General features: G+C 38.0%; 2 protein-coding genes and 1 long non-coding RNA gene across 4 annotated transcripts in view; 2 read left to right on the forward strand and 1 right to left on the reverse strand.

Annotated features, from left to right (window-relative positions):
- The window catches only part of LOC115564221 (uncharacterized), a 72744-nt gene that overhangs the window by 33266 nt on the left and 12129 nt on the right, over nt 1-27349 (forward strand). The gene's annotated exons all lie outside the window — the stretch shown is intronic.
- On the forward strand, nt 1807-6059 carry Ptp36E (protein tyrosine phosphatase 36E). Of its 2 annotated transcripts, none has more exons than XM_089257430.1 (2): nt 1807-2143; nt 2200-6059. In XM_089257430.1, exon 2 carries the CDS (start codon nt 2404-2406, stop codon nt 4585-4587), a length of 2184 nt encoding a protein of 727 aa, XP_089113556.1. In that variant the 5' UTR covers nt 1807-2143; nt 2200-2403; the 3' UTR covers nt 4588-6059. The 2 variants fall into 2 exon arrangements, with proteins under 2 accessions (XP_089113556.1, XP_089113557.1); XM_089257431.1 differs by having other exon boundaries at nt 1808-2143; nt 2422-6059.
- Nucleotides 23308-23921, reverse strand: LOC149091648 (uncharacterized). Its single transcript, XR_016196574.1, has 2 exons — nt 23805-23921; nt 23308-23655 (listed from the first exon to the last, which is right to left on the reverse strand). It is a non-coding gene; the product is annotated as an uncharacterized LOC149091648 (long non-coding RNA).

Here is a 27349-nt window from a genome sequence, read left to right on the forward strand (position 1 = left end):
TTTTCACCGTAGGAGTTTTATTTAATATGTGTATTGGAATCCACAATTAGTCGCTTGTTGGAATAGACGTGAATTTTGAGCTGTTTATGGATAGGCAATTATCTCCTGGAGATTTTACATTAGCAGTCTTATACAAGTTTATGTGATGAGGAAGTCCCATTAGTTGGGGCGTTTTTTTGTTTGGGTGAATTAGTTCCTAAATTTAATATTTATTATTCGTGGCTGATGATTTCTTCGAATTATCATTGCCTGGTTCGATGCGGTAATCGTTAGATTGTCATTCGAGACGAATTTGCTTGATTGCCAGTGGCAGAGCTCACTGTATACGAGAAGATTCGTTTACATATACAAATTCTTTGACATATGCTCGTGTCATTATTTCGAAATTCGAAATTACCTCGAGAGTAGCGCCAGCCGCCAACCACTTCAACAGCAAACGGCCCAGCCGCCACAACATTCTTGGCGTGATGATGATCAAACATCATAATGATCAACTATTTGCTTTAGTTGTTCTTGTTGTTGCTGTTTGTTCTTCAACGCTGCGCTTCCTCCTTGGCTGTGGGCTATTGCCAAAAACTATTTAGAGGCAGTGCACACGGAAATTAAATGCATGAACGTGAAAATGGAGGGGGGAAAATGCACAGCAACAGCACAACAATGAAATCCCAGAGGCAAAAACCTACACATCAAATTATAGCAGGAAATGTTTATTATATTTACTGCAGTCATTAAAAATCGGGATATATCTGCTAACATCGGGCAATATAAATCATAATTTTGTTTGGCATTGCCCTGCCAATTAAATATGGAAATTAAAATTTTTTGGCTGTAATCAAAAACAATAACAAAAACAAAATCAACAAAAATCAACGTCACTTCCTCATTTAAATAACGGAATTTTCAATTACACTTCGCAAAGAAAAACGAAAAACAATAGGCGAAAATGAAATACGTAATGAAAAGTGAAAATCATCCAGAGAGCATGCGCCTAGAGAGCCGGAGAGAACGAGAGCGGTGCCAGCTGTGCTGTATCGGGCGAAATCGTTTCTATGTGGTAAATGGAAATTTTTCGCCTCGACGAAACGAGAGGCAATGGGAAAACGGAAATTTTCATTCATACTAGAAGGTGAATTGCACAGTGTGTGACGGACGGCCAGCCGGTTCAAGAAAGGAGTGGAAACAACGATGGATAATACTCAGAATTGGATATTGTATAATACTATAAAATTGATATAATGTAAATTGAACTTGTCTAGCCAATTATGTAAATCATACTAATTTTATAATGTACCAAGTTTGTGAATTTAAAATGAAAAAATAATAATAATACGAATATTATAATATACTTAATTTTGAGAGTTCATTAGGAGCTTTCACAAAATATTTATCTATACAAAAAATTATATTAAAATTACTGAGAATTTTAAAATATCGGTTTTAATTATAATTTATACATGCAAATCAAAATTAATCAAATTAAAACATAATTTTAAAAAATTTACTAGCGAAATTGTTATTTTAATTTAAAAATGTTTTTTTTCCTTAGAGCAATTTTTTTTTTAAATTTTAGTATTTATTATTCCTCTTGCCAGGCATCCACATAATAATTAGCAGTGGGTTTTGCACCACTGTTTGCTCTCAGCATTCCGTTCCACCCGCATAGCTAAAAATACCCGTTACGCACCCACAAAGCGCCAGTCACATGTGCCATGGTGAAAATGTTGCCAGGCTGTGTCTCTCTCTCTCTTTCTCTCTCTCTCGCACTCTGCTGCTCGCGTTGCTCTCTCACTCGTTGGGGCCGTTTTTCGTTCGCTCGGCCCATGTTGAGGTGAAAGCGCAAAACATCGCGCGATGCTCGAACAGTCGTCCACGAAATTCGCCCCAACGAGGCAGCTGCTGAGCTCCAAATGATAGAGACGAGCCAAACACAGTCGTGTAGTGTGTAGTGAAGAGAAGCCAAGCGAAGAGCCGAGAGGAAAACACAACAGCAGCAAACGAAAAGCAAAAACAAAAAAAAAAAATTAAAAATACAGAAAAATAGCAGGAAAAAGTCTGCTAAACGACTAGAGAATTAGCCAACAATATACGGTGTGTGCATTATACTTATTTATAACAAATTCCGTTTAGCGTGACGCATTAAAAGGTGAACAAATATCAAAGATTTTTACAGTTACTAACAAGCTAACATACAAATTTAAGGCAAATTCCTAACGAAGAAGAAGCATATGCAATGCTAAATAAAAAGCAACTACTAATCCGAAAGCGAATGCTGTGCCAAGTGTACAAATACTAATCGGTTACTTCCTCCTCCTATACGCAACGACGCACAACCGACACACGCACACGCACACGCACACACACTCTCACACACATTCGCACATACTCCCGCACATCCACTGATTGATGATGACAACACAGCAGCAACTAGAAGCAGCGGCAGCAGCAGCAGCAGCGTCGACCGAGTCGGCGTCAGCAGCAGCAGCAGCAGCAGTGGTAGACAACAGCAACACAGCCATGACAGCAGCAGCAGCAACAACAACAACGACGAGCACAACAAAATCGGGTGGCAACACGACAAAGCAAAGCAAGCATAGGTCGAGGTCATCCGCTCGGTACGATGACGTGGAAAGGCAGCAGCGCAAGAGTCGGGCCATCGTCTCCATACCGAACACCATCAAGCTGAGCATGCTGAATAGCGGCTTGCTGTCCTTTGAGCGCATCAAGCTGGAGGCGCGCGACGAGAACAACTCGCTGTCGAAGACCATACCGAACGGGCCCATCGATGTGCGGCATTTCCTCAAGCTGTGTGATCTGCGTCGCAAATTTCCCGTGCTCTATAAGCTGGAATTTCAAACGGCCGCCAAGGTGGAGACGAACACCTGTCGGCATGCGCTCAAGAAGAACAATCTGGAGAAAAATCAGAATCCCAAGTGCATTCCATATGACTACAATCGTGTTGTGCTGCAAAAGCTGCCGGGTGTGCCCGACTCGGACTATGTGAATGCCTCCTATGTTGACAGTCTGCTCAAGCCGAATGCCTACATTGTCACCCAGGGGCCCGTCGAGGAGACGGTGAACGCCTATTGGCGCATGGTGTGGCAGGAGAACATCAGCGCCATTGTCATGCTGACCAAGACCTTTGACTTTGCCAAGGTCATGTGCGTGCAATACTGGCCGCCCAACATGGAGGTGCACGAGACCTACGGCGATATACATATCAACATTGTGAGAGAGGAGCAGCTGGCCAACTTTCACATACGCACCTTTCGCCTCTACAAGAAGAACGAACAGGGCGAGGTCACGGACGAGCGGCTGATACTGCAGTTCCATTATACGGAATGGTATTCCCATTCCTGCCCCTTCTCCAATGCCCTGCTCGAGTTCAGGCGCCGTGTGCGTCTCGTTGTGGGCAACATCATCAAGGATGGCGACGACGTGGAGATGCGTGGCCCCATTTTGGTGCACTGCAGCGATGGTGGCGGACGCTCCGGCGTCTACATGTCCATCGATGCCAATTTGGAGCTGGCCGAGGAGGAGGAGTGCTTCAATGTCTTTGGCTATCTCAAGAAGCTGCGGCAATCGCGCAAGGGCCTCGTCGAGAATGTGGAGCAGTACAAGTTCATCTATGACACGCTGGAGGAGCACATCATATGCGGCAAGACCTGGTTTCCCGTCTCCGAGCTGTCCGATCGGCTCAAGGCCAAGGCACGTCGCAATTCCAGCACCAAGATGAACGAGTACCAGGCCGAGTACGATCAGATCTGCAAGCAGACGCCACGATTCACGATCGGCGACTGTGCAGGCGGACATCGAGCGGATAATCGGGAGAAGAATCGCGATGTGCTCTGCGTACCGCCAGACAACTTTCGTCCGTATTTGACCAGTTTCCAGGGCAACGCCTTCACGGACTACATCAACTCGGTCTTCGTGGACGGCTATACCAAACCGCGCGAATACATTGTCACCGAGTGGCCCATGAAGCATACGCTGGGCGAGTTCTGGTCACTGGTCTACGATCATGAGTGCTCTGCCGTGGTGGTGCTCTGTCAGCCGCCCTCGCAGTCCCAGCAGTATCCCTCGTTCTGGCCGAACAAATCCAAAATGGAGAAATACGGCCCGGTCTTCACCGTGCACTACGTGATGTCCAAGAGCTATACGAACATCAAGCAGTGGGAGTTCAAGATCAACAAGAAGATCGTTTCGCTGACCGAAATGATGGCGGGCGTCAAGGCGCCAACACGTACCGTCCAGCTGTTTCAGCTAACCTGCTGGCCCATGGGCCACAAGGTGCCGAGCTCAACCAATTCGCTGGTCTATCTAATGAATATGGTCGAGATCTGGCGCAATAAAGTCGACTACGGACCCGTCTGTGTTGTCTCGCCCGATGGTCGCAGCCGTGCCGGGGTTTACTGTGCGGCCAATGCGTGCATCGAGCAGGTCATACAGCACGGTGAGGTCGATGTCTTTCAGGCCGTCAAAACCGTGCGGCGACACCGTCCACAGCTGGTCGAGAATATGACCGAATATAAGTACTGCTACGATCTGGTGCTACACTATGTCCTGCACTTTCTCAACAAGAAAGATTGAGCGGTACTTTCTACACTTTGATTTTTTTTTAACAGTTCGATGCCCGTTTCTCTTTTCCGGGATTCGAATCGACTCAAGAAGATTGAAGACAGTTGTGAGGAATGAGCAACCTGCTCAATTGAACAAATCGAACTGTACTAAACTTTTTACGGGGTTCGAACTCAATTTGAGCTGTGCTGGATTTTATTTCGGAAGTCTTTTCGGATGGAGCGAAACTTCCACTTTTTTTTAAAGGATTCGAACCTCACTTCTTCACTGTGAGTAGCGTCATCAAAACATTTTAGTTTGAGCTGTACTCAAGTTTTTCGTTTGGGACTCGAATCCAATTTCTGCGAATTCAAATCGCACAATTAACAACTATATGTCCAAGTGGTCCACATTTGATGCCTATTACATTTAACGTATGAATGTTGTATTTCTATAAAGCTATATAGAGCTATAGGAATCGGGGCTAGAGTCGGCTTGGCACAGGCTTAAAGCAATAATACTGAGTATTTTTGTTGTGCACAACACAATTTTCGATTTGTGTTTTTATTGTCACTGGAAATGAAATTTCCAATTAAGTTCTTTTTCCTTTGTAGAATATATATAGAGTATATATCTACACTATACATATAAATATTCAGTTTTGTGTAGGTCCCCAAGTTCCTAACTGGACCATAAGAATCAAATATACGGAAATCAAATGCAAAAGCTATATGATCTGAATCTGAACTGTATGTGCCATGTCTGAAGCCCTAATTGTTGTTGTTATTACTATATATAAATACATATACTATATGAAGAAACTCTTGAACTATTACGATTAAATATGATTATGTTTACGATATATATATATATATATATATATGTACTTATGTTAACTCTTTAAACAAGCTACCTTATACAAATTGTTGATATATGTATACCTAATCTAAACTACATACTATTTAAATACACATATAGATACATATATATAAATGTTATATTCTTGTAAAGAAAAAAAAAAAGAACATGTTTTTAGTCTCTCTGCGGAAAAAGAGTGTGGAAAATGTATTTTTTATTCATGTTAAAACCAAATGTATGCAGAAATAAAAACATTTATTTATTTATAATAATATGACAAAGAACAAAGATCAAACTGGATACAAAACTAATATTGATTTACACACACACACAGACACACACACAGACAGACAGACAGACACTCGCATATGTGTATGCAGAGATACTCTCGTATATTTTCGCATTTATGCATTCGATGTAAGAAATATTTGTCTAACGATTCAAATGCATACACCAAAACAAACCGAAACACACGCACAACACTTACATATATATTTATATACAATGTATACATATATTCTTATATTCATGTAAATGTATTGAATTTATTTTTTTAAATGTGAATAAATGTGTATTTTGGAACGATTCCGTACGAAACTTTAGAGTAGGTTACGAAAAACGAACAAAAAAAATCGAAAAAAAAACAACTTAATTGAAATTGTTTTTATTTGTGCAGATAAAATTCTTTATTTTCAGCTTTGAAAGCGAAACGTACGAATTCACATAAATAAATAACAGAGGCAATTGAATGCAAAAATCTTGCCTATAGATTTTCCATTTATTTGAACAAATAGAAAGAAAAACGATATAAAAATTCGTTTTTGCTGAGGTGCGAACGAAAACAAAAACAAACGAATGCAAAATGTTTATTCTAATAGAAATTTAATGTGATGAATGAGCTGGCGAATGTGATGAGATCTTGGGCTTCATGGGTAGGTCCATTAGCTTAGCATCCAGCAGTTTGATAGTCTCAATTTGGCCTAAAGCACAACAATATTTTGTTTACATAGCTTTGAGATTACCTAGACCTTTTCTTAATGAGCATAACAGTCGAGAAATATTCAGCTCCTCAAAGTTTTTATTACAAATCAATTTTTAAGTAATATTTAAAACTACTAAATATAGTTCCCTTTGTATATAAAGAATTTTATATATCATGAAAATTTGTTTGCTCAAAATCTTGAAAATTCTGAAATAAATATTTACGATTTTCCGGACTCTTCTTCTCTAAGCAAAGTTGCTAATTATCTATTATTACCTATTATTCCGTAGTCTCTTAATTTTGCCATAATTTTCATTGTAAAATCTATTTTATGGCTGCATTCATTAAGTTTCCATCAGAATCGCTTTAATTCTTTTACAATGCCATCGCATGGATCTTTGTTCGTCTTTTGATCTCTGCATTCTAAAAGTGAGTCATAAACTCAAAATATCAATCAAAATATAAATTCATTTACGTTATTTTCATGTTGCCGCGTTTATTGGAACGTAAATCGGCAAAAGCAACAACAAAAATTGCAGATGAGATGATAAACAACACAAGATGCTCCACACAGTAATCGCAATGCAAAAAAAAAAAAAGGAAAGAAATATATTAACAAAGAAAAAACCTTGACCAGATTACAGCTTAATGCGTACAAATCGAGCAGAGGCCTCCATTATAGAGATATCGCAGTGCGATAAGGCGGAAGTGGGGGAAGGGGTTGAGCGAGGGGCGAAAGAGATGCGATGGAGGGCTGCAGGGGCTCTGCAAGGTGTGGTTGCTATAAATCGATATATGACAGCACAGCACAGCGCTTGCTTTGGCCAGCAATAAAATACAACAACACAGAGCCACAGAGCAATAATAGTAAAACTTGAGCATGAATGACATCAGCAAAATATAATGTGTATGTATGTATATGTATTTACTATGGAAAAAGGAAAAACATTGCGTTAAAAGCAATATATTTTCATCAGTTTTGGCTGGCTTTGCTTGCACTCAGCTGGGCTATTATCTCATGTGATCATATGGAAAGAGTATGGATATTATTTATTTGAGCCTTTTGTCTATGACTCCATATCGAAATTTTAACTAATTAGTGGGAATGCCGGTATATGTACCAGATTCATTAATATTATTAACTTTAAACTGACTCCTAGTCTATTTATAGTATTTAAAGATCAGATTGGTTCCCCGACAATGCAGAAGAGCACAAAGTCTTTTGAGTCTGTGTGAACCTGTTATTGTTCATATTCAAGTTAGTTGCGATGATGAGATAATTTTGATACACTGGCAGTCGGTATCGACCCAGACCCTTTAGGCAACTGCATGTATACCTATATATGTAGGTATATGGTTATTCGAATCTTCTGTATTATTATCTATGATTCGAAATATATACATATATATGTATATATACATGACCAAAATGTATATCTCGCACACTATATATGAAGTAAGGCTAATTTTAAACATTTTTGTTTTCCTTTTCTAGTAGCCTCTACTATTTCTATGAACAATTCGATTTTGTTAGTTTTTGTTCTTCAACAGATGCGCTAAAAAACATCTAAATAACTAACAGAGTGTATTATTCTAAATATTTGTGTTCTATTCTATTTAACATATAATATAGTTGCTGAGCATTTAGTGCTTAGTCTCTTGACTATTTGCATAAATGTATAACATAATCTATATTCTGAACTATACTTTTAATGTACATAGTTAGGTAAATACTCATGAATGTATATCATATATTTATAGTATATTATTTATGATATACATCCATAGATATCTGTCTTTCTGTCGAAACTGACTGCAGCATATTTGCTCGTCGACTATTCCCATGAAAATTACTTCGATTTGTTGTTGTCATGCGGCATGCTGAGATTATTTTTCGCCATAAACAAAATACAGGCACGCAAAATAAAGCAATTAGTTCTTTTTGGAAAATTTATTTATGAGCTATTAATACAAAACGAGCGCGTGGCAAATCCATTCGCTGTTGCCAATGGGGCGAGGGGGCGTGGGCTGTGGTGGCGTTGCGGCAAAGCTCTTGAAATTAGTCACAGTTTTGCTGTTGGGAGCCGTTTTTAGTTTTAGTTAATTAAAAATTCAATGGCAATTAATTTTATGGAGTTGAGCGCCGACTACAATTTATGTCATATTAAGTTGGAGGGGGGCGGGTTAGTGTTGGCTAAATCCCAGCTTTTAATTGACTATTGTGTATAGTAGTGTATGAGTGTGTGAGTGTGTACAATTGTGTATTGCAAAGGAAATTGTAATTCGAAATAAATTGTAATATTAGTAAAATGATATCGTTGCAGCTAAACTAATTTCATTTGTATAATGCACATACAATGTATATAAATCAACAAAAATGTGCTCAAAGTATGTAATTAAGCAAGTATTTAAAAAAACATACTGGGTCATATATGTATTTATATTTATTTAAAAATATATTTTAGGCACATTTGAAACAAATTCTTTCATGAATAAATTGTGTATGGGAACGACATATATTTATGTCCATTCCTTGAGATTTACAACAACATGAAAATAAATAATGTGAGCTATTTAGCTCGTTCCAATTGCTTCCTGTCGGCTGCCTACAGAATTTTACATCAGAGGGTCGCATTCAATGTGCATTGTTCATTTCCCCACTGCGCCAGGCCCCCTCCCTCCTGCTCTCCCGCAGGGACTATTGCCACACAATTACCTGCTGCCGCTGTTGCTGTTGCAGCTGCCATGCCCCTATGGGCTTCCATTCACATAGCATTATTAGCCATTGTTTGAGGCATTTTGTAGCCCGTCGTCGTTGTTTGGCTAATTCAATTATGCAACGTCTACGTGAGTTTCAACTGTGTGGGACTGTTTGTCTACGTGGGCGTGTGTGTGTGTGTGTGTATGAGTCTGTTTAGGTTTGTGTAAATGCAATTGAAGTAAGGCAAGCACACACACACACACCCACACTCTGGTCTATTATACACCTGCCTGCACACACTTGTGCTGTGCGCATTGAGTCACGAATTCAACTGTTCGCCGTCTTTTCATTTGCATTTACAGCCAGCGAATGTCTACATAATAATAATAATTATTATTATTATAATAAATATAATAATTACATCTAGATGATGCTCTTTCAACGTGATGCAAATGAGTTAAAAACTGTTGGCGTTTGCTTACTGCGTATGTGTGAGAGTATGTGTCGGTGTGTGTGTGTGTTTGTTAGGCTTTTATGTTTCATGTGCTTGGGGTGAAAATGAATGGCACTAATTTGAAATGACATGAAATTAAATTTAAATAATTAAACAAATGCTTTGTGTAAGGCTTCCACTGCCATTGCTACAAGTAGTTGTTGCTTCTTCTTCTTCTTCTGTTGCTGCTGCTGCTGCTGCTGCTACAATTTGCTGCTCCAGCTGTCATTTCAGACACCTCTGGGCATAGCATACTTTTGAGCGCCCACACATTTTAATTAAGTATTTAGCAGCCGGGAGCATAAGATTCATGTTGAGAAAACACAGGCACAAAACACAGATCAAAGCCGGCATTTAAATTATATGAAAATAATTTGAATTAACGACAAGTATCCAAAAGCATTGCAATGCAATCACAAATATTTGCTGCCAAGAACAATAAATTATGAATTTAAATGAGCACTTCCATAACATTATTTTGTTAGACTAACCAACACTGGTGGTTCCTAATAACCATTCGCATTCATGATTTTATTCTGAGCGACCTGAATTCTCTGCACACAAGCCAAACCCAAAATATGGCACCCTTTCTTCCATATTGGCGCATGATCTGTTTATAAATTATCACCTTATTAAAAAGTGATAATTTCTATTTATGCAGTTCCACACAGACTTGGAGAAGGCGAGTCTGTTTGGATTGCCTATCGGACACCCCACAGATTTTCTATTGGGTTGGCCATTCGATTGTTCATTGGATATGCCAAAAATTTTCTATTGGATTCGATTTTGCTTGTTGAGATCGACACAGACTTGGAGAAGGCGAGTCTGTTGGGATTGCCTATCGGATACCCCAAAGATTTTCTATTGGGTTGGCCATTCGATTGTTCATTGGATATGCCAAAAATTTTCTATTGGATTCGATTTTGCTTGTTGAGATCGACACAGACTTGGAGAAGGCGAGTCTGTTTGGATTGCCTATCGGATACCCCAAAGATTTTCTATTGGACTCGCCATAGGATTTCTCATCGGGTATGCCAAAAATTTTCTATTGGATTCGATTTTGCTTGTTGAGATCGACACAGACTTGGAGAAGGCGAGTCTGTTTGGATTGCCTATCGGATACCCCAAAGATTTTCTATTGGGTTGGCCATTCGATTGTTCATTGGATATGCCAAAAATTTTCTATTGGATTCGATTTTGCTTGTTGAGATCGACACAGACTTGGAGAGGGCGAGTCTGTTGGGATTGCCTATCGGATACCCCAAAGATTTTCTATTGGACTCGCCATAGGATTTATCATCGGATATGCCAAAAATTTTCTATTGGATTCGATTTTGCTTGTTGAGACCGACACAGACTTGAAGAAGGCGAGTCTATTGGGATTGCCTATCGGATACCCCAAAGATTTTCTATTGGATTTCCCATAGGATTTCTCATCGGATATGCCGAGAATTTTCTATTGGGTCGCCCATTAGATTACCCATCGGATATCCCAAAAATTTTCTATCGGATTGCCCATTGGGTTTCCCACGTGGCAAGTTTGCAATCCTGTATCACTTCGAGATGTTTGGCATCATTCGCCTATGGTACTGGAGCTCCCTCGATGTATTCCAGTCTGAGCACAGTATTTTATGTATATGTCAACAACCGGATGCAGTTTTTTCGGGAGGCTTTTAATAGTATTTGCACAAATTTTCTCGTATATGGGGAATTTCTTCCTATTTAGTATTTGTATTTCCTCGATTACCTCATGGATAGAGTCGTTTGCTTTTATTTCATTTCTACTATATTAGTATTCTGCATATGCATCAGCCTTCTCAGCATTATATCTGCAGCATTGACCCCTGCTTTCCAAAGTTGGGGTAATTCTTCTCTTTAGATATTTTGGGCTTTAAGTACTTTGCCATTTCGAAACCCTATGTTTGTAGCAAATAAAACAAAAATTTACATACAAAAGTATTTAAAGTTCATATTAGCTTGAAGTTATTTTGACTCCTCTAACTGCTCTGGTAAAATTTGTCAGTGAGAGTCTGGATCAATCTTTTTGTTTATTCTTTCTCTTTTAAATTTATGTAAACAAATAACTCATTTTTGTGATTAGTTTTGGGCTTTTTGGATTTGTTGGGAATAGTTTCGGATTAGCTTTGATTGGTTTGTGAGTTCCATATAATTATATATTTTCATTATATCAGTTACTGGGCAAATTTAGCACGTGGAATCTTTAACCCCATCGGAGGTAATGCTGTCATTAATGAGCTTAGTTCTAGAAAATCGCAATATTGCGTTTTCCACTTGTAACGCTGGGGTATCTGACCTGCTGGCTTTCCACTGTTGCAGCACGTAAATCTATACGGACTTACATTATTATATTGTCTTTTTAATTCAGATAAGATTCTTGATAGTCTGGCGTTGCTTTACAAAACTTGGAGATATAAGAATCCCCGAAAATGCTGTACAAATCCACTTAAATTCTCAATAAATAAATTATTTTGAACGTGTCTCAGTAGCCAAATGCTCGCTCTACTTAAATAAATATTAATAGACATACTATTTTCTTTGGCTTACTTCAATTGCTCCCGAAGGATTAGAAGGATATTGATATGTTTACTGCATACTTATGACGGCTGGCCTAATGTTTGCCAATTTCGAGCATAATTGAACAATGGCCATATGCAAGCAGGCAAATATTTATACATCTAAAAAGTAAGATATTTCACATTCATATTTAATTAGTTTTGACAAACTATGCAGAGAGCCCAATGCAATGGGAGAAACATATAAAAAGAGGGAATAGAGAAAAAAAAAAATGTCGAATCAAAATGAATTTGTTCGGCGTGTGCAGCTAGGACAATGCATGTTGAGAATGTGTTGGGTTGGCAGGCGAGGCTATACATAGATTTAATTAATGTTAACACGATGACTTTGACATGCACACAATACAAATAACACACACACACACACACACACGCACTCACACTCACACACATACATACATAGTTACTGCATTTGGCACTGCTGATGACTGACAAATTGAAATGGGCGGCGGCCGTTTGCCTAAGTGACTAAGTGACTGACTTTGCCAATGTGTGTGTGTGAGTGTTTCCATATGTGTACATGTGTATTGGTTTGTGTGTGTGTGTGTGTGTGTGTGCTGCGCAGCTGGCATTTGGCTTGCTAGCGCTCAAGTTGACTGCTCTGGTTTATTGTAAACATGTGTGCCAACTACTTGAGAGTCCCATCTAACCAACTGAGTTCAGCTTGTTTGTAAGACAATAGACACACACCGACACACACACACACACACACACACACATTTACAAGTCTATGTGTGTGTTGGCATTTAAATCGTAATTTAGATCAGATTTGAAGTAATTCAACGCAACCGCAAAGCATTTGCTGAAAACTTACTTAAATTGAATAACAGCACGATTTCTATATTAAGTTCATGATGCTAATAAATAATAATAAATCAACTGATAACCAAGAGCTGATTAAAAATACAGCTTCAGCTGAATGTCCAATTAGTCGTGGGTTTGGTATTAAATAACATATTATGTATGTATGTATCTGCACATGTATGTATGTATGATGTTTATAAACCATAAGACTTTTACAATAGAATGTATTATATTTACTTAGTTATCATTTCTGTTTTGCTTTATTTATTATTATCATCTGTTTATTTACTACTTTTTAAATTAGTTAAAATACATTGAAAATGCGCTATAGAGTTAAAAAAAAAAATCCAAAAACCCTAATCTCACATTAATAAGAGTTTTTGGATTTTTTTTTTAACTCTATAGCGCATTTTCAATGTACCTTAACTAATAAAGCGGCTAAGTGCCTTTATTTCTGCTGGGCCTAGTTTTATCTTAATTGAACTCACTTCTGTATGAGGCCTTATTTCTTCACTTAATTTTTACATGTCTTGTTTTCTTAAAATCAACTTAACTCTCTCCCTCTACTTAGCTCTGCCGATCTTACTCTTCTTCTGCCATTACTCATTCTGGCACGCCTAGTATCCACCTCCTCAGCCATCGATATGGTTAGCTATCGATAGATGTGTATCGATCGATGATGAACCATAGTGTTGACTAATATTGGTTAACACTGGGATTAAGTAAACAAACATTTATCATTTATCATACTACTAATTTCTATTTTTACTAATTCTGTAAATAGCAATCAATATTTAATCATATGTAATGATTATCATTGCTAGTTAAAAAAGTCCTGAAATGAAATATGAGTATGATAATTGGCAAATATAATCTCTTATATGTATACAATTTATTTATAATTGTTTTTCATTGAATTAACTCTAGAAATGAATTTGATGCAGTCGCATGTGGAATTTCGCTAAACTTTACAGCATTTGTTTAACTGAATGGCCTTAAAAAATAAAAAGCTAACCTTTTGTGCTCGGGTTCATTTAAGTGACTCTCAGCAATATAAGCGACAAAGGGTCCACTAAAAATGCAAATTTGAAATATGCGTTGAAATGCATACACTGAAAAAAAGCACCTAGCTCTTTCTTGTTGTTGTTGTTGTAGTTGTAGTTGTTTCGCTGTTTGCAGTTATTCATAAGGAGCTGCACACACACACACACACACATACTCACACACCCACACTTTGGCAGTTGAACAAATTTTGTAAAGCTTTTTACATTATGCGACATTTTGATATGCGCACACATATATATATATGTATGTGTGTGTGTATGTATATGGAATATATTTATCTATATGTATGTATGTGTAGATTGTTGCCTTGTTCATTATGTATTTAATTATGCTTTTGTGCATATTACAAACACCGAGAGCCACATGCACACCGACTAAGCCACACAAAGTTTTATGCAGCTAGTGAAAAAGTTTTCGCCCTAGCCACGCCTTCGCGTCGTCGTCGACATCAGCGTCGGCATGGGCCCCTCGCCCAAATGTCATTAACAATTTTTGTGAGTTGCCTCAACAGCTCTGACAACAACTTGAAACTTTTATATGTGTTATAGTCTAACAAAATTATAGTTTAATATTTAATTAAATATTTTGCAGCTTAGCGGCGCTTATGCCAAACACTCACACACACACACACACACATTCACATCCAGGCACACTCATACACCCGAGTACAAATTAAAAAACGTGCTTATAATTATATTATGCGCTGCCGGCAATAGACGCCATTTTGTGTGGTGCATGCGGTGCGATTGCAGTGCATAATTAGTTGGCAGTTAGTTAGTTATTTAGCTAGTTAGTTGATATTGTTGCCATCTGCAACTGCTGCTCTCTGCTGCTGCTGCTGCCAGTCTCCTGCTCTTTGGCCCACCATATGCCATGGGCCCAATCAATAAATATTTGATTATAATTGTTGATTAATTATTATTTGGCCAGCAACAACCTGCATAATTTATGTGAGAGCAGCGGCAATAATTGAAATAAATATTCATATACGTATGTATCATATGCACAATGTACTAATTAATATTGCTGTTTACCATGCGGGCAATTTGCAACAAAACTCCAAATTTAGACTAATCACATTTTATTCATTAAATACTATCCTGCCTTGAGGCGAGACAACAAATCGCTCTCGCATTGTGTGACGTTGTTTGCAAATGTATTTCAGTTAATGAATTTATTACACGAGGTAGTAATAAAATAAGAACAATACGATTTTGTGTCCTTTAAAAATGTCGATAAGAAAATATGTAATTTGCTTAAATACAATAATTGTTTTAATAATTGTGAAATAAATATTTTGATATTTGGCCGAAAAATATTTGCATTTAAAGCAGGGACCGTAACGATTATAATTTTTATAGCAAAAAATTTAAAAAATAATAATTATTTTTTTATAAATAAAAAAAATTATATATAATTATAAAATTTAAATTCATTTTTGGGTTCATGTTGAACATTTGTTTGCTATAAAATATATACGTATGTCTACCTTTTCTCATTTAAATCCCTAAAAAAAAATGTGTTTAATAAAAATTCGTTTTTATATTCAATTAAAATTTCCATTGCGTAACTAATTTGGCATTTGGTATTAGGAATCTTTATGCAAACAGATCCTTTCCATTAATACTCTAAACTGCAAATCGAATTACCTTTATCTTTAACCTACATATTACCCATCTAAATATTCTAGAATATACAAACATAAATAAAGCATACTTCACCTGAATTGGATATCATTATCTGCTGAAAGCTTAAGCCACTTCAAAGCAAATATACATACATACATCCACTCAGCCTTCGGTTATTCTTTTGTACATACTTCAGCTTATTTGTAATTATCTCAGTTTCTCAATTGTTTATCGTATTAACAACAGCAAAACCGAAATTTATATTTTCTTTTGCACATGATTGAACATTGTTGCTTCGAGTGCTGCACATACATATCTATTTCTAGCTCGGCAACCACAATCAATGGGATTCAGAGTTTGATTTCAACTTTATTGAATCCCCATTTCCCAATTATTGTACAGATGCCATTGTCCTTCTGCCAAGAGCAGCAGATGTAGTCAGAAGCAAGTGCGCAATTAGAAACACACGCAACGCTTTGCATTGGCCACACCCCACTCCCCTCTCGGTAAAAGTCAAAAACATGCAGAATAAACGACCTGCAAAATGTTGCAAACACACTTCATTAAATATCCAATAGGCAAATATCAATTTACCAGAAATAATTTAATGACATTTATGCTTATTATAATGCCCTAACCGAACCCTAGCTGCTGCTGCCTAGCTACCCAACGACCAACTGCTATGAGTTATTGATCAGCCCCAACTGGGACTTTGTAAATGCCAAAACACAATAATGTTCAATTAAATTTCAAAGTGTTTTGATATGTGATATGAGTAGAGCAAAGCTGAGCAGAGCTGAGCAGAGCAACATAACAACAATGGCAGCAGCAATTGTTGTTATATACATATATTTGGCCAATTGAAGTGCCGATGCGAGCTGAGCCATAGCAACTGTTCGTCTGAGCTCAGTGAATTTAATTAAGTGGCTGATTTAGGTGTTGGATGAAATATACATGTGCTGCAAATGCAACTGATTACCATGATGAATAGTGTAAACTGACAGCTCAGAGACTAGCTGCATGCCTGCAAATGCCGGCAGCTTGCATTTTATACTAACGACTTACAGAGAGACATATATGATTGTAGTCTTTGAGAGTGGCTCTAGCTAATTTGGGGGCAATTCGAGAGAAACTGGTGAAATTGGTCATATTCTTTGTATGTGATGTGTGCGTAGTATTTATTGGCTTTGCAACGGAAGAAAATATTTTTTTTTTTATTTTAATATATATGTAGATATTCACTATAGTTAGAAATGTCACTCTTGTAACTTTATCTATTTTACATGTCTGTAAAAGTGTTTGAAATCTAGTTAGATAGAATTGAGCAATACTTTCCAATACCATTTTGATGGGCTGCATTCAGAATAGAATTATACGAATAATAATAATAATATTAGATTAATGGAACAAGTCAATCATCCATAGTAAATTAAAAAAAAAAAAAAAAAATTAATAAAAAAATAAAATAAAATTTCTTAAGCTATAAACCTACTTCAAATTCCAATTAAAAAGTATTTTTTATGAAGCATTTAAGCCCAAGGTCCTGTCTTTATATTAATTCCAACTTGTTAAAAAATAAATTAAACATTTAAATTTCACATGCCATAAATTTGTGACTTCAAAATCTATTTCCAACTGCCTTTATAACTAAAATGAGTATATATGACTTCGCCTAGCTAGTCAGATATTTATGCCTGAGTCTGCTCTGCAATCTGTAAGCCAAGCCATTGGTAATGTGAAAAATGTGAATAACTTTTCTATGATTGCACAAAATGGTCATTCGTATCTACAATTTAAATGCAGACCACCTGAATGTGAGCTTTACGGCCGGACTGTGTGAATTACAGCACGATTCGCTTTGTTATGCTGACAAAAAAAAAAAAAAAAATAAAAGAAGAAAAATGTCAGCATTTTAAGTTCGGCTAGCAGTATTGACGCCCACCATTTGTGGCCTGCTGCCACGCCTTTGCATACACAATTAAATCGAGACAAAAGTGCAGCAAAGATCAACAAAACAGAGTGTGAGAGAGGGAGATGGAGATATGGAGATAGACCTGCGTTGGGAGGAAGAGATGCAAACGCTTTTAATTGAAAATATTTGCAAGTTTGACACTGCAATTGACCGCAATGCAACTGCAACGAGCTGCATGCATTTTAAAATAAAAAAAAAAAAAATGAATCAAAATAAAAAAATCAAGGAGAGCTACGCATAGTCGATTGCCAGATGCCCTGTAGGCAGCACTCGACAGACAGTTTTGTGTGCGCTTTATAATGCGGCATCAATGCATGCCCCATAGGCCACATAAAATGAATAAATTGAAAGAGAATGAAAAAAAAAAGAGTCCAAAATAGTGAAATTCTGTAAATGCCTGCAGCAGACAGCAGAGATGCTGTATGCTATCCGGTATGCTATGCTGGATACATGTATGTATGTATATAGTATAGCAAATTGCTGTATCACAAATTTGCAAACCATTTATTGATTGTACATTTGAATATTTAATTGTATTTGCCACCTGACACTTTCTCACTCGATGGCAACTGCCAAACACTTGGACCGCAATTTATCGGCCTGCACCTGGCCTGGTCAGGCCTGGCCTAGCTTGGGGAATTTTTAAGCAATAATTCTGCAGTGCATAGTTTAATTAAAATTCTTACTTCAACTAAATGCATTTGCAGCTACAAAATTGTCTTCTCTGCATGTGTGTGTGTGTGTGTGTGTTTGTGCTTGTGGGCGAAAAACCTTTTTCCACATTTACTCATTTTTAGTATGTACGGCCACATTTTTGTGCTCAGCTCTGTAATTAAATTATGTGCACACACATCTATTGAAATTACGTTTGAATGTGGCTTGATTGTTCGGGCGATGCTGGGAACACCGAATTTTAAATGCAAAAGCATTTCTCAGCTGCTGAAAACCACCAACCGCGTGTGTGCTGAATTCCCTGGCTCTAACGCATACGTCGCGTGTGCCCAAGGGGCAGAAAAGCCGTTGCCAGACGGCTTGAACAACAGGCGGGCACAGGTGAATACCAGGTGGAGTTGAGAGAGAGAGAGAGAGACAGAGAGAGAGCGTATTCTGCAAGTCAAATATTTTACTTTAGGTTTGCCAACTTAAATATACTTAATTTATAAAAATTTAACTTCAATTAAAAATTATTATTCATATTTTTAGTAATATTTAATTAATATATAACATAATAAAATCAAACCTGAAATATAAAAATATTTTTTTTTTTTAAATAATTTTTTAATAATATAAATAATTTTCCACATGCATATTATGCGTATATAAAATAATAAAAATTAACACTTACATTTTTTAGTAATTAATAAATAATATATAACGTTATAAAATCAAGCCCTAAATGAAAAGAATAAATTGTTTGATTTAAAAAAAATTGTTAAATAATAATATAAATAATTTATATTTATAATTTATATGCATATATTACACATATATTCTGCATATAATATATGCATACATAAAATAGTAAAAATTCAAGAAAAAATGTATATATATATTTTTTAGTAATAAATAAATATTTTATAGTATAATAAAATCAAGTTTTAACTTTAAAAAAATTGTTCTTGATTGTTAATCATTTTTAAACAATCTTAATAATTTTCTGCATTTATGTATATGAAAAGTTTTTAAATGTATCTTTTTTACTTATCATAGAAAACAAAATTCTACGTACCTAAACTAATTAAATTTTTAAATTATTTTATTTGCCTTACTGTATCCTTTAATCTGCCAAAATTTTCCCGCATATTATATATACACAGTGTTACGAAAGCAGCAAGTAGGTTCTGCTTGTGCGAACGCCACAGCGTGAATAGACAAATGTTTGCTCAAGCGTCGTATGCGTAATGCTCAGCCGAGTGTGATCCTGAGCTCATTTTGGCAAATGAAATTTTCGTCAAATTCCCAACTAGACCCAAATGGAGGACGCGCTCACCTGTGCTGGCCAAAATAATTGCATATGCTTTAGCCTAGGCCAAGGCGCCCTACATCTTTAAGATCTGGTTTTGTTCTACTCTGAAATGTCGCTGTCGCTGGCGCTTGGGGCTGGCAATTAATTAATGCTCATCAGAGCTGTTGGGGTGTGGGACGCATTAAATTTGATAAGCATTTAAGCATGTTACTCGGCACTTCCGCTGGGAGATAAAGGGCAAGAACCAAGAAACAAAGCACACGCACACTGAGAGAGAGAAGAGAGAGAGAGAGAGAGAGCAGAGAGCAACAGAAGCATACATATATGAGCGACAGTCAACTAATGCACAGCTGCAATGATTTATTATTAGGTAGCTAAATTATTCACGCATTCGCCGGCGCAAATAAAGATTAATGACGGCATTTCAGAATTTTGCACGCCCAGCAACGCCTGTCAGCCTGTCCTGCCTGTCTGCCTGTCTATTTAACTGTCTCTGCCCAGCTGTACCGCCGGCCGTCGCTCCGCTGGCACCCAAATGTGGTTTGTTTTTCAGTGTGCCCGGGCTCCTTTGTGCAGATTTCCGCACCCAATCGTTGCAGTGTATATGTAGTACACACAGCTCAGCCGAACCTGTTTGCCCCACACGCACACACATGTATTTCCGCACACACTCCAGCGCCACATCATCATCGTCACCGCCAACGCAATTCAGTTGTGCGTGAAATTTATGCATATGTATGTAGACGCGTGTTGTTTTTCCACCAGCTCTGCTGGCGCCCTCTGGCAAACCCATCATCATCTCTCAGCTCGCATCTCTCAGCTCGCATCTCTCATTCATGCCAACAACTAGGCTCGCCCTGTGTTTGATCCATGATATGTAAATTCATTCTCGGTCTCACTGTGGCTTAACCTTTGACGCTCTCGTGTGCATACGCCAAAAAACAACTCTCATTAGAGTCTCTGGCAACAGGTACCGCAACGAGCAATGAATGCCAGCTTCAAACTGAATAGAGAACTATTTTCAACTCACATAAGCATATGCATGTACGTGCATATGCTTAATATTCAGTTATGTAATCTATATACAGAAATAACTGTAACTGACTGATTCTAGAATTCAAATTCATTGAGTTCATGTTGAATTTTAAAATAAATGAATAAATTATATGTAATATGTAATGATATTCTGATATATTTTGCTGGCAATCATAGATATCTTTCTATACCTGGTGATATACAATGTATTTATATAATAACAGTAAAGACGGCCTTAGTAAGCTTTAGTTGAAAGTAATGAGTGTAAATATGCGACAGATATGTATGTATTACATTTATACACTGTAGTGTTGCTTTATCATATATAAAATAACTCGAAAAAATTAACTCTAATTATATCTTAAATAGTTATAAAAAAAAAACAATTTTTAAACTATAATTTAAAGTAAAATTCAAATCATTGAATTTATTGTGTATAGAACAAAACAGTTTAGTATATAAACAATAAATATATATAATAGAAAAAAATAAATAAAAATATATTTTAGTTTAGATGGAAATCCAAGCAAAAGCTTTTAGCAATATCATCATAATTTTATTTGCTATATACATAAAAAAAAAAAAAAAAAAAAAAAAAAAAACATAATTTGTTGTCAAATTTTTTCTTGTTTTTGAAAATTTATTCAATTAATTTATTAGAATTTAATAATGTGATTTACCTAGTCTTTCGCATTTTCTATTACTCTTGCCAGAACTTCGAGCAACAGACTCTCGCATTCCTGGAAAATTACCAGACAAGAGTATTAAAACAAGTAATAAGCATTCCTGGAAAATTTTCAGACTTACAAAAAATGAATAGCATTAAAATAAGTCTGGAACTGTTAAATCAGGCGATCTGCCCGACCAGATTTTAGAGATTACTTGAACCGAGATAAATGCCTTCATTCATTCTTTCCGATTTTATTAAAGTCGATTCATAAATAATCGATTAATATTCTGCGTTGGTTCAGTTCACAAATGTCAAAACCCAATTGACACTTGGCGTCAGTTCGCCCCACTCCGCTTATATCAATTGTTATATATTTATAAATATTTAATTTATTTTTATTTGATCTAAAATTCTCTCAGCATGTGAGTCGCCTGCCTGCGTGCACATACCTAGAAAATTGACTTGGTTCTTTAACCCACACACACACACACACACATGTTGCAGCCAGCTCTTGGCCGTCGTTGAGTACGTGGGTTAGTACATGCCTATTCCATTTGGCCTCTATTTATAAAGCTTGTCTAAAACCGAACGGCCACTCGTCGGCTCAGCCTGCTGAGCATGTAACGAGCTGAATGCGACTCAGCCCATAGAATACCTGGGCCTTAAATGCTATTTACACAGCTTTCGGCTGTCCGACAACACGCGCGCCACGCACAGTCACATCTCAAATCCTGGAGGCTGAGGCGAATTCCCTCTGCGCTCCCTCTCTCTTTCTCTCCCCCGCTCTGTCGCCTCTCAACGACCCCAAAGTGGGCTCATCCATGGCTGGCATGTCGAATGGGTTAATGCCCAACTAGTGTTGACCTTTTTGCCATTGTCTGGGCACGTTTGGCCGGGCTAAAAATGTGACACGGCACAGACTGTGCCCAAAAGCTGGCCGAGATTCAACTGAAAATTTTGCACACCTGCCGACTGCGAGGCTCAGAGGCTGAGATTTGAGGCTGAGCCTCAGACGTTGAGGTCTAAAATTGCGATTGGGAGTTGGCAACGGGGAACTGGGGACGACTCAAGTGCTCAGAGAATGTTATTATCTAGCCACATGTGTAACGGCTTTTGTTTTCACCTTTTGCACAGAATGTATTCAGCTGTAACAACAGCTGGCAGTCATGTGTAGACTTTTGTTTGCCCCTGCCACGCCCACACACACACAGAGAGAGAGAGAGAGAGAGAGGGGACTCCTGCTGCGTGTTGCTAATGCATGTTGAGTCCAGCTTAAGACACAATTTGAGTCCTTTGCCAAGAAGTTTCATTTGATGTTTGCCCAAAATCCATTTACCAACTCGTTCGCATTCGCTCAGTTGGCTAAATGAAACAGAATACATGTTTGGTTCAGCTGGAATAGGGGCAGCTGCTTATACTCTAAGCACTCTTCACACACACACACACAGACACCCACTCATACTCATACTCACACTCATGCATGAGTATACAAATAAAAATGCAATTTGAACGTTAGAAGTCCATTTAAGGCTCAACCCCAAAGCCTAATTCAACAAGCTCTCAATGCTCGCACTTATAATTCCCAAAACGAAATAAAGAGCAATGCGCAGCAGCTGGCAAAAGTTTGAGTTGTTTTCTCAAGCCAATGCTCGTATGCTATATTTAAATAGAGCAGCGCAAGTTTTTTTTTAAGCTCGCCAAGCCATCTATAAAAGTTTTTGCCCCGCCCAAGTAAAGTCAGTTTTTTGCCCCAATGGGAATATTGAAAATTGATGAAATTGATTTTCACATTGGTAATTTTGTAATGTCGCACAAGTTTGCTGGCGACTGTGAGCTGCCAGCCAGCTGTCCACCTGCTCGCCTGTCCACCTGCTCACCTGCTGGTTGACAACTGCAACTAGCTGACCTCCCACTAAATATTTGGCCATCCATCTTGGCCAACCCAAGCGAGGCCAGGCTCAGGCCACGTCGCCTCTATTTACCGCTGTTGCTGTTGTTGTGCCTGATGCTCCCTGCGGGCGCAGACGTCGCCATCAACACGAAGCAGCCATTTTCCAGTCTCAGTCGCAACTTATACGAGAGATTTGCTACTCCTGTTTCTCGTATTTCTCATTTTTCGTTTTTCTTTTCTTGTGCCACGTTTTCCTTCTTTTTTTTTTCTCAGCTTGCAACAAATTGTATGACCTGGCAAAAAGCTGTGTGTGGCCCGAGCCGTAGCAGCCACTAACGACAGTTTATAAAATATTCAACTCGGCTGCTTAGGGAGCCGCCAAGACAGCCAGCTCCGCCCACTCCGCAATCCTGACTCTCTCCGGCTGTCTGCCTGTCGCTCGCTAAAAGTTTTTAATGAATTTTTTAGCAAGCTAATCGAAGTCAGGTTTAGTTGAAAAATGCATTAACTAAAACTCAAGTGTGCAGCACATGGCGTATGCGCAATATTTGAATGACTGCCCAATCCCCCTCACTTGATTCCATAATTTACCTAATGGCATATTATTATTTGATCAAATTGCCAAGTCCAAGTTTTTCCTGTGGCTGCCACAACAGCAAGTATTTGTTTTCATAATTCACTCAAATGAATATTTATTCATCGACTACCTTTCACATTGACTTTGCTTTTGTCGCCGAGCTCTGACAGGCTCAGATGTCGGCTTTCCGTTGGCTAACGAGCCAAGACGGCTTCAGGCCAACGACTCTCACTGTCATGTGAGATGCGGCCAAGAGGCTGTCGGCTCTTTGGGGGCGTGGCGTACCCAACGTATGCATAATTTAGCACAAATTGTTTGGGTTTTTGCTTCGAACAACATGTGCATGGAAAAGAACATCGAGCTTAATTAGCTGCACGTGCGGGAAATGCAGTAGACGACTAAGTATTTGCATAGTCTTAATTAAGTTTTCAATAGCCAGCCAAAGGAATTTGGGTAGCAGCTAAAATAGCTAAAATATCTTTCCAATTAATTTCACCTGGCTGCAAGCAATTTATTGCAACATTTGCTCTGCACACCAGCATACGCACACGCACACACACACACACACACACACACTTATACACTCATAGACTCATGGAGCCCTGCGCATATTTTGCTTGGCTTATTTCGCTTTAGTTGGCTGCTCTCGAGTTATATCTTGGCTCTTATATCTTATTTGAGGCAATGGCAGCTGCTCTCTGCACTCTGGCGAATGCCCTGGGTTGTAATTTCAGTTGCAGTTTGCTCTGCTATTTGATTGTTGCTTTCCTTGCCTTAGCTACATTACCTCCATGCGCCATCCGACGTCCGTCGTACGCCGTACGCCGTACGCCATCCGCCCGCATCCGCTCCGACAACTAGGGGCTTCAATTATAGCCACTGACAGCCATCAGCGCGGAACGGGAAACGGCAAAAACTGAGACTCTCCTCCTCAGCCGGAGTCTCAGTCTTGGATCGCAGACTGGCGCAATGGATAAATGCTACGCTAGAAAATGCTAACATTTTTCTGCTATTTCAAGCGCGCAATGCGTGCCAGTTGCAAGCGCTGCTTATGAGTGCGAATATGACTGTGTGTGTGTGCGTGAGTGTGTGTGTGCGTGGATGTGTGTGTGAGTTTACCTTATCTTACCTGCTCAGAAGCACTCTTATTGCGTGCCCTGCAGCTGAGCTTTGGCAAAAATCATCTGCACTTATTTTTTTTAGTTTAAGTAATGTCAATAGCCAACAGATATTATTCGTAATGCATCCTGGCAGCTGGCTAATAATTACATAGCGAATAGACACCGCTGCATCTGAGCCATAGCGCCGACATAAATTTCAAATTAAAGCATTTTTTAGTGGTGCTTAATAAGTTAAGCAGGATAGTTAGTAATGTCTTTTATAACCTTTTGGTTATACTATACTTCAACTGCAGAATGCAAAAATAATTCTAATAGATTAAACGTATCATTGTATAGTATGAGATGCATTTGAATACATATTGATATGGTAAAGGAATATAATAGATATATCAATTGCATAGTGTCTATATTCATATGCCAACTAATTGCTGCGAGGACTCAGAGTCCATAGTTCACAGTTCTTAGTCTCATTTCATATCCATTTTTCAATCTAGCTCACATCAGTCTATTCTCACATCTTTTAGAATATCGTTCACGTTGACTTATAATACAAATGTCAAATTGAATCCTTAAGAGGCTTTAAAAGTTATTTTCTGAAATAAAACTAAAAGACCATATTTTAAAAAAAAAATAATAATAATAAAATAAAACAAATTATGTACAAGGATGAAGCCTTTGAATATCTATAAAGATACATTCATCTACACAAAAAATTATGTAGAAGGATGAAGCTTTCAAATATCTCTACAAATATAGCCGTCCATCTACATAACTGTTGGCCTCTCAATTAGTCTCAAAATGTTTAAGCAATTAATATAAAACATTCGCGTGCATTGAATAAGTTTTCAGTGAGGCCGCTAAGAATACTGGATAGAATAAAAAGACCAACCTCCATGATTCCCGCAGATTCGTAAAGCCTTTATTAAGCATTTACTCAGCTGCAGTAAGCGTTGTGAAGGAACTCAGCCCACGTTCGGGTCTTGCGATAATCGCACTCTTAGAAATTCAATTTAAATATAATATAAAACATTCACATGATGTAGCTAATAATCCCTAAGAGCAATACTCTATTCAAATAACTCGTGCTGCTATCATGCTCCAATTTGACTATTGATTAATTAATCAATCGAATGGTTGCTCCATTTTATGGAACAGCCATCGCTAATCGTGAATTTGTCAACAGAATATTTGATATGTATTTAGTGAATGAGTTAATGTGCCTAATGCATTTGGACAGCAGCGTTTGAGAGTTTGTCTCCAAGTGGAGCGAAAGCGAAGCCAGAAATGTCATTCCGATACGCTATGGCCTGGCGGCTGTTTGGCTCTGGCTCTGGCTCGGGCTCGGTCTCCGGCTCAGGCTCAACGGCCTGTTCGCTGCTTGTCGGGCTGTTTAAATATTTGAAAATCCATTAAGCATATTGACAATGCCAATGTGTTTGGATGTCTGGTTTGGAGACGGGACCCCTGGCAGTTGCTGCGGCTGCGGCTGCGGCTGAATTTGAATTTGAATTTGAATATGGGTTCGCTTTAGGTTTCTTTTGCTGCTCCAGTTGCGCCTGAATGGATCATTAGTGCAGCTAATGGCGCAGTCAATAAATGACGGCCCCTAGGCCACACCCCTATCCACACCCACTGTTCGAATTTGAATATGAATCGAGTGGGAGTTGAAGTAACAGGAAGTGAATGTGCCGCAGCCTCAGCCGCAGCGACAGCCGCAGCCTCAGCCGCAGCGACAGCCACAGTCACAGCCGCCAGCATTTCCGGGCAGTCGAAGGCGGCGCCAAGGCAAGACATAAAACGGATTTATTAGGTCATTCCCATATATACACTAAGGGGGGCGAAATCGAGCCACTGGATCTCTCATATAAATACTATATATATATATACAAATATATATATCTGGTTTGCGTGCTGCGTAAGCACTGTCGGTATTTAGAGATAAGAGCTCAGTGGAGCTCTCATTATTCTTACAATTTGTGTGTGCCAAATGCGAATCGGAACTTGCTGACAATGAAATCTTATTTGTAAATTGAAAAAGGCCCCGCCTCGACGACACAAAGCAACCGATATTAACTGTCGCTTGGGGCAATGCAATGAAACTCCATTAAAAGCCTTCAAAACTTTGTACCATATGCTTAAATATGTAATAAAATTTTATTAAAAAATTTATTGAGTTTTTAAATTAAACAACATGTGTACGTTGGGCAAACAAACTTTGATATAAATTGACGAATCGATGGCAAAAAATATTGCATATGAAGTTTTAATTATAAATAAATAAAAATATAAAAAATCATAATTAAATGTAATAATATACACACATATACAATGCGTAAATTAATACACATTAAAAATCAATTGCAATATACATTTAAATATATTTTTAAGGGAAAGACCTAAGGTATCTCCTCATTTTCATTTTATATATTGTTCGTGTG

The sequence above is a fragment of the Drosophila navojoa genome, chromosome 3 (assembly GCF_054131105.1).
Source record: "Drosophila navojoa isolate 15081-1374.11 chromosome 3, UAZ_NAV_1.0, whole genome shotgun sequence".
NCBI classification, from domain to species: Eukaryota; Metazoa; Arthropoda; class Insecta; order Diptera; family Drosophilidae; genus Drosophila; species Drosophila navojoa.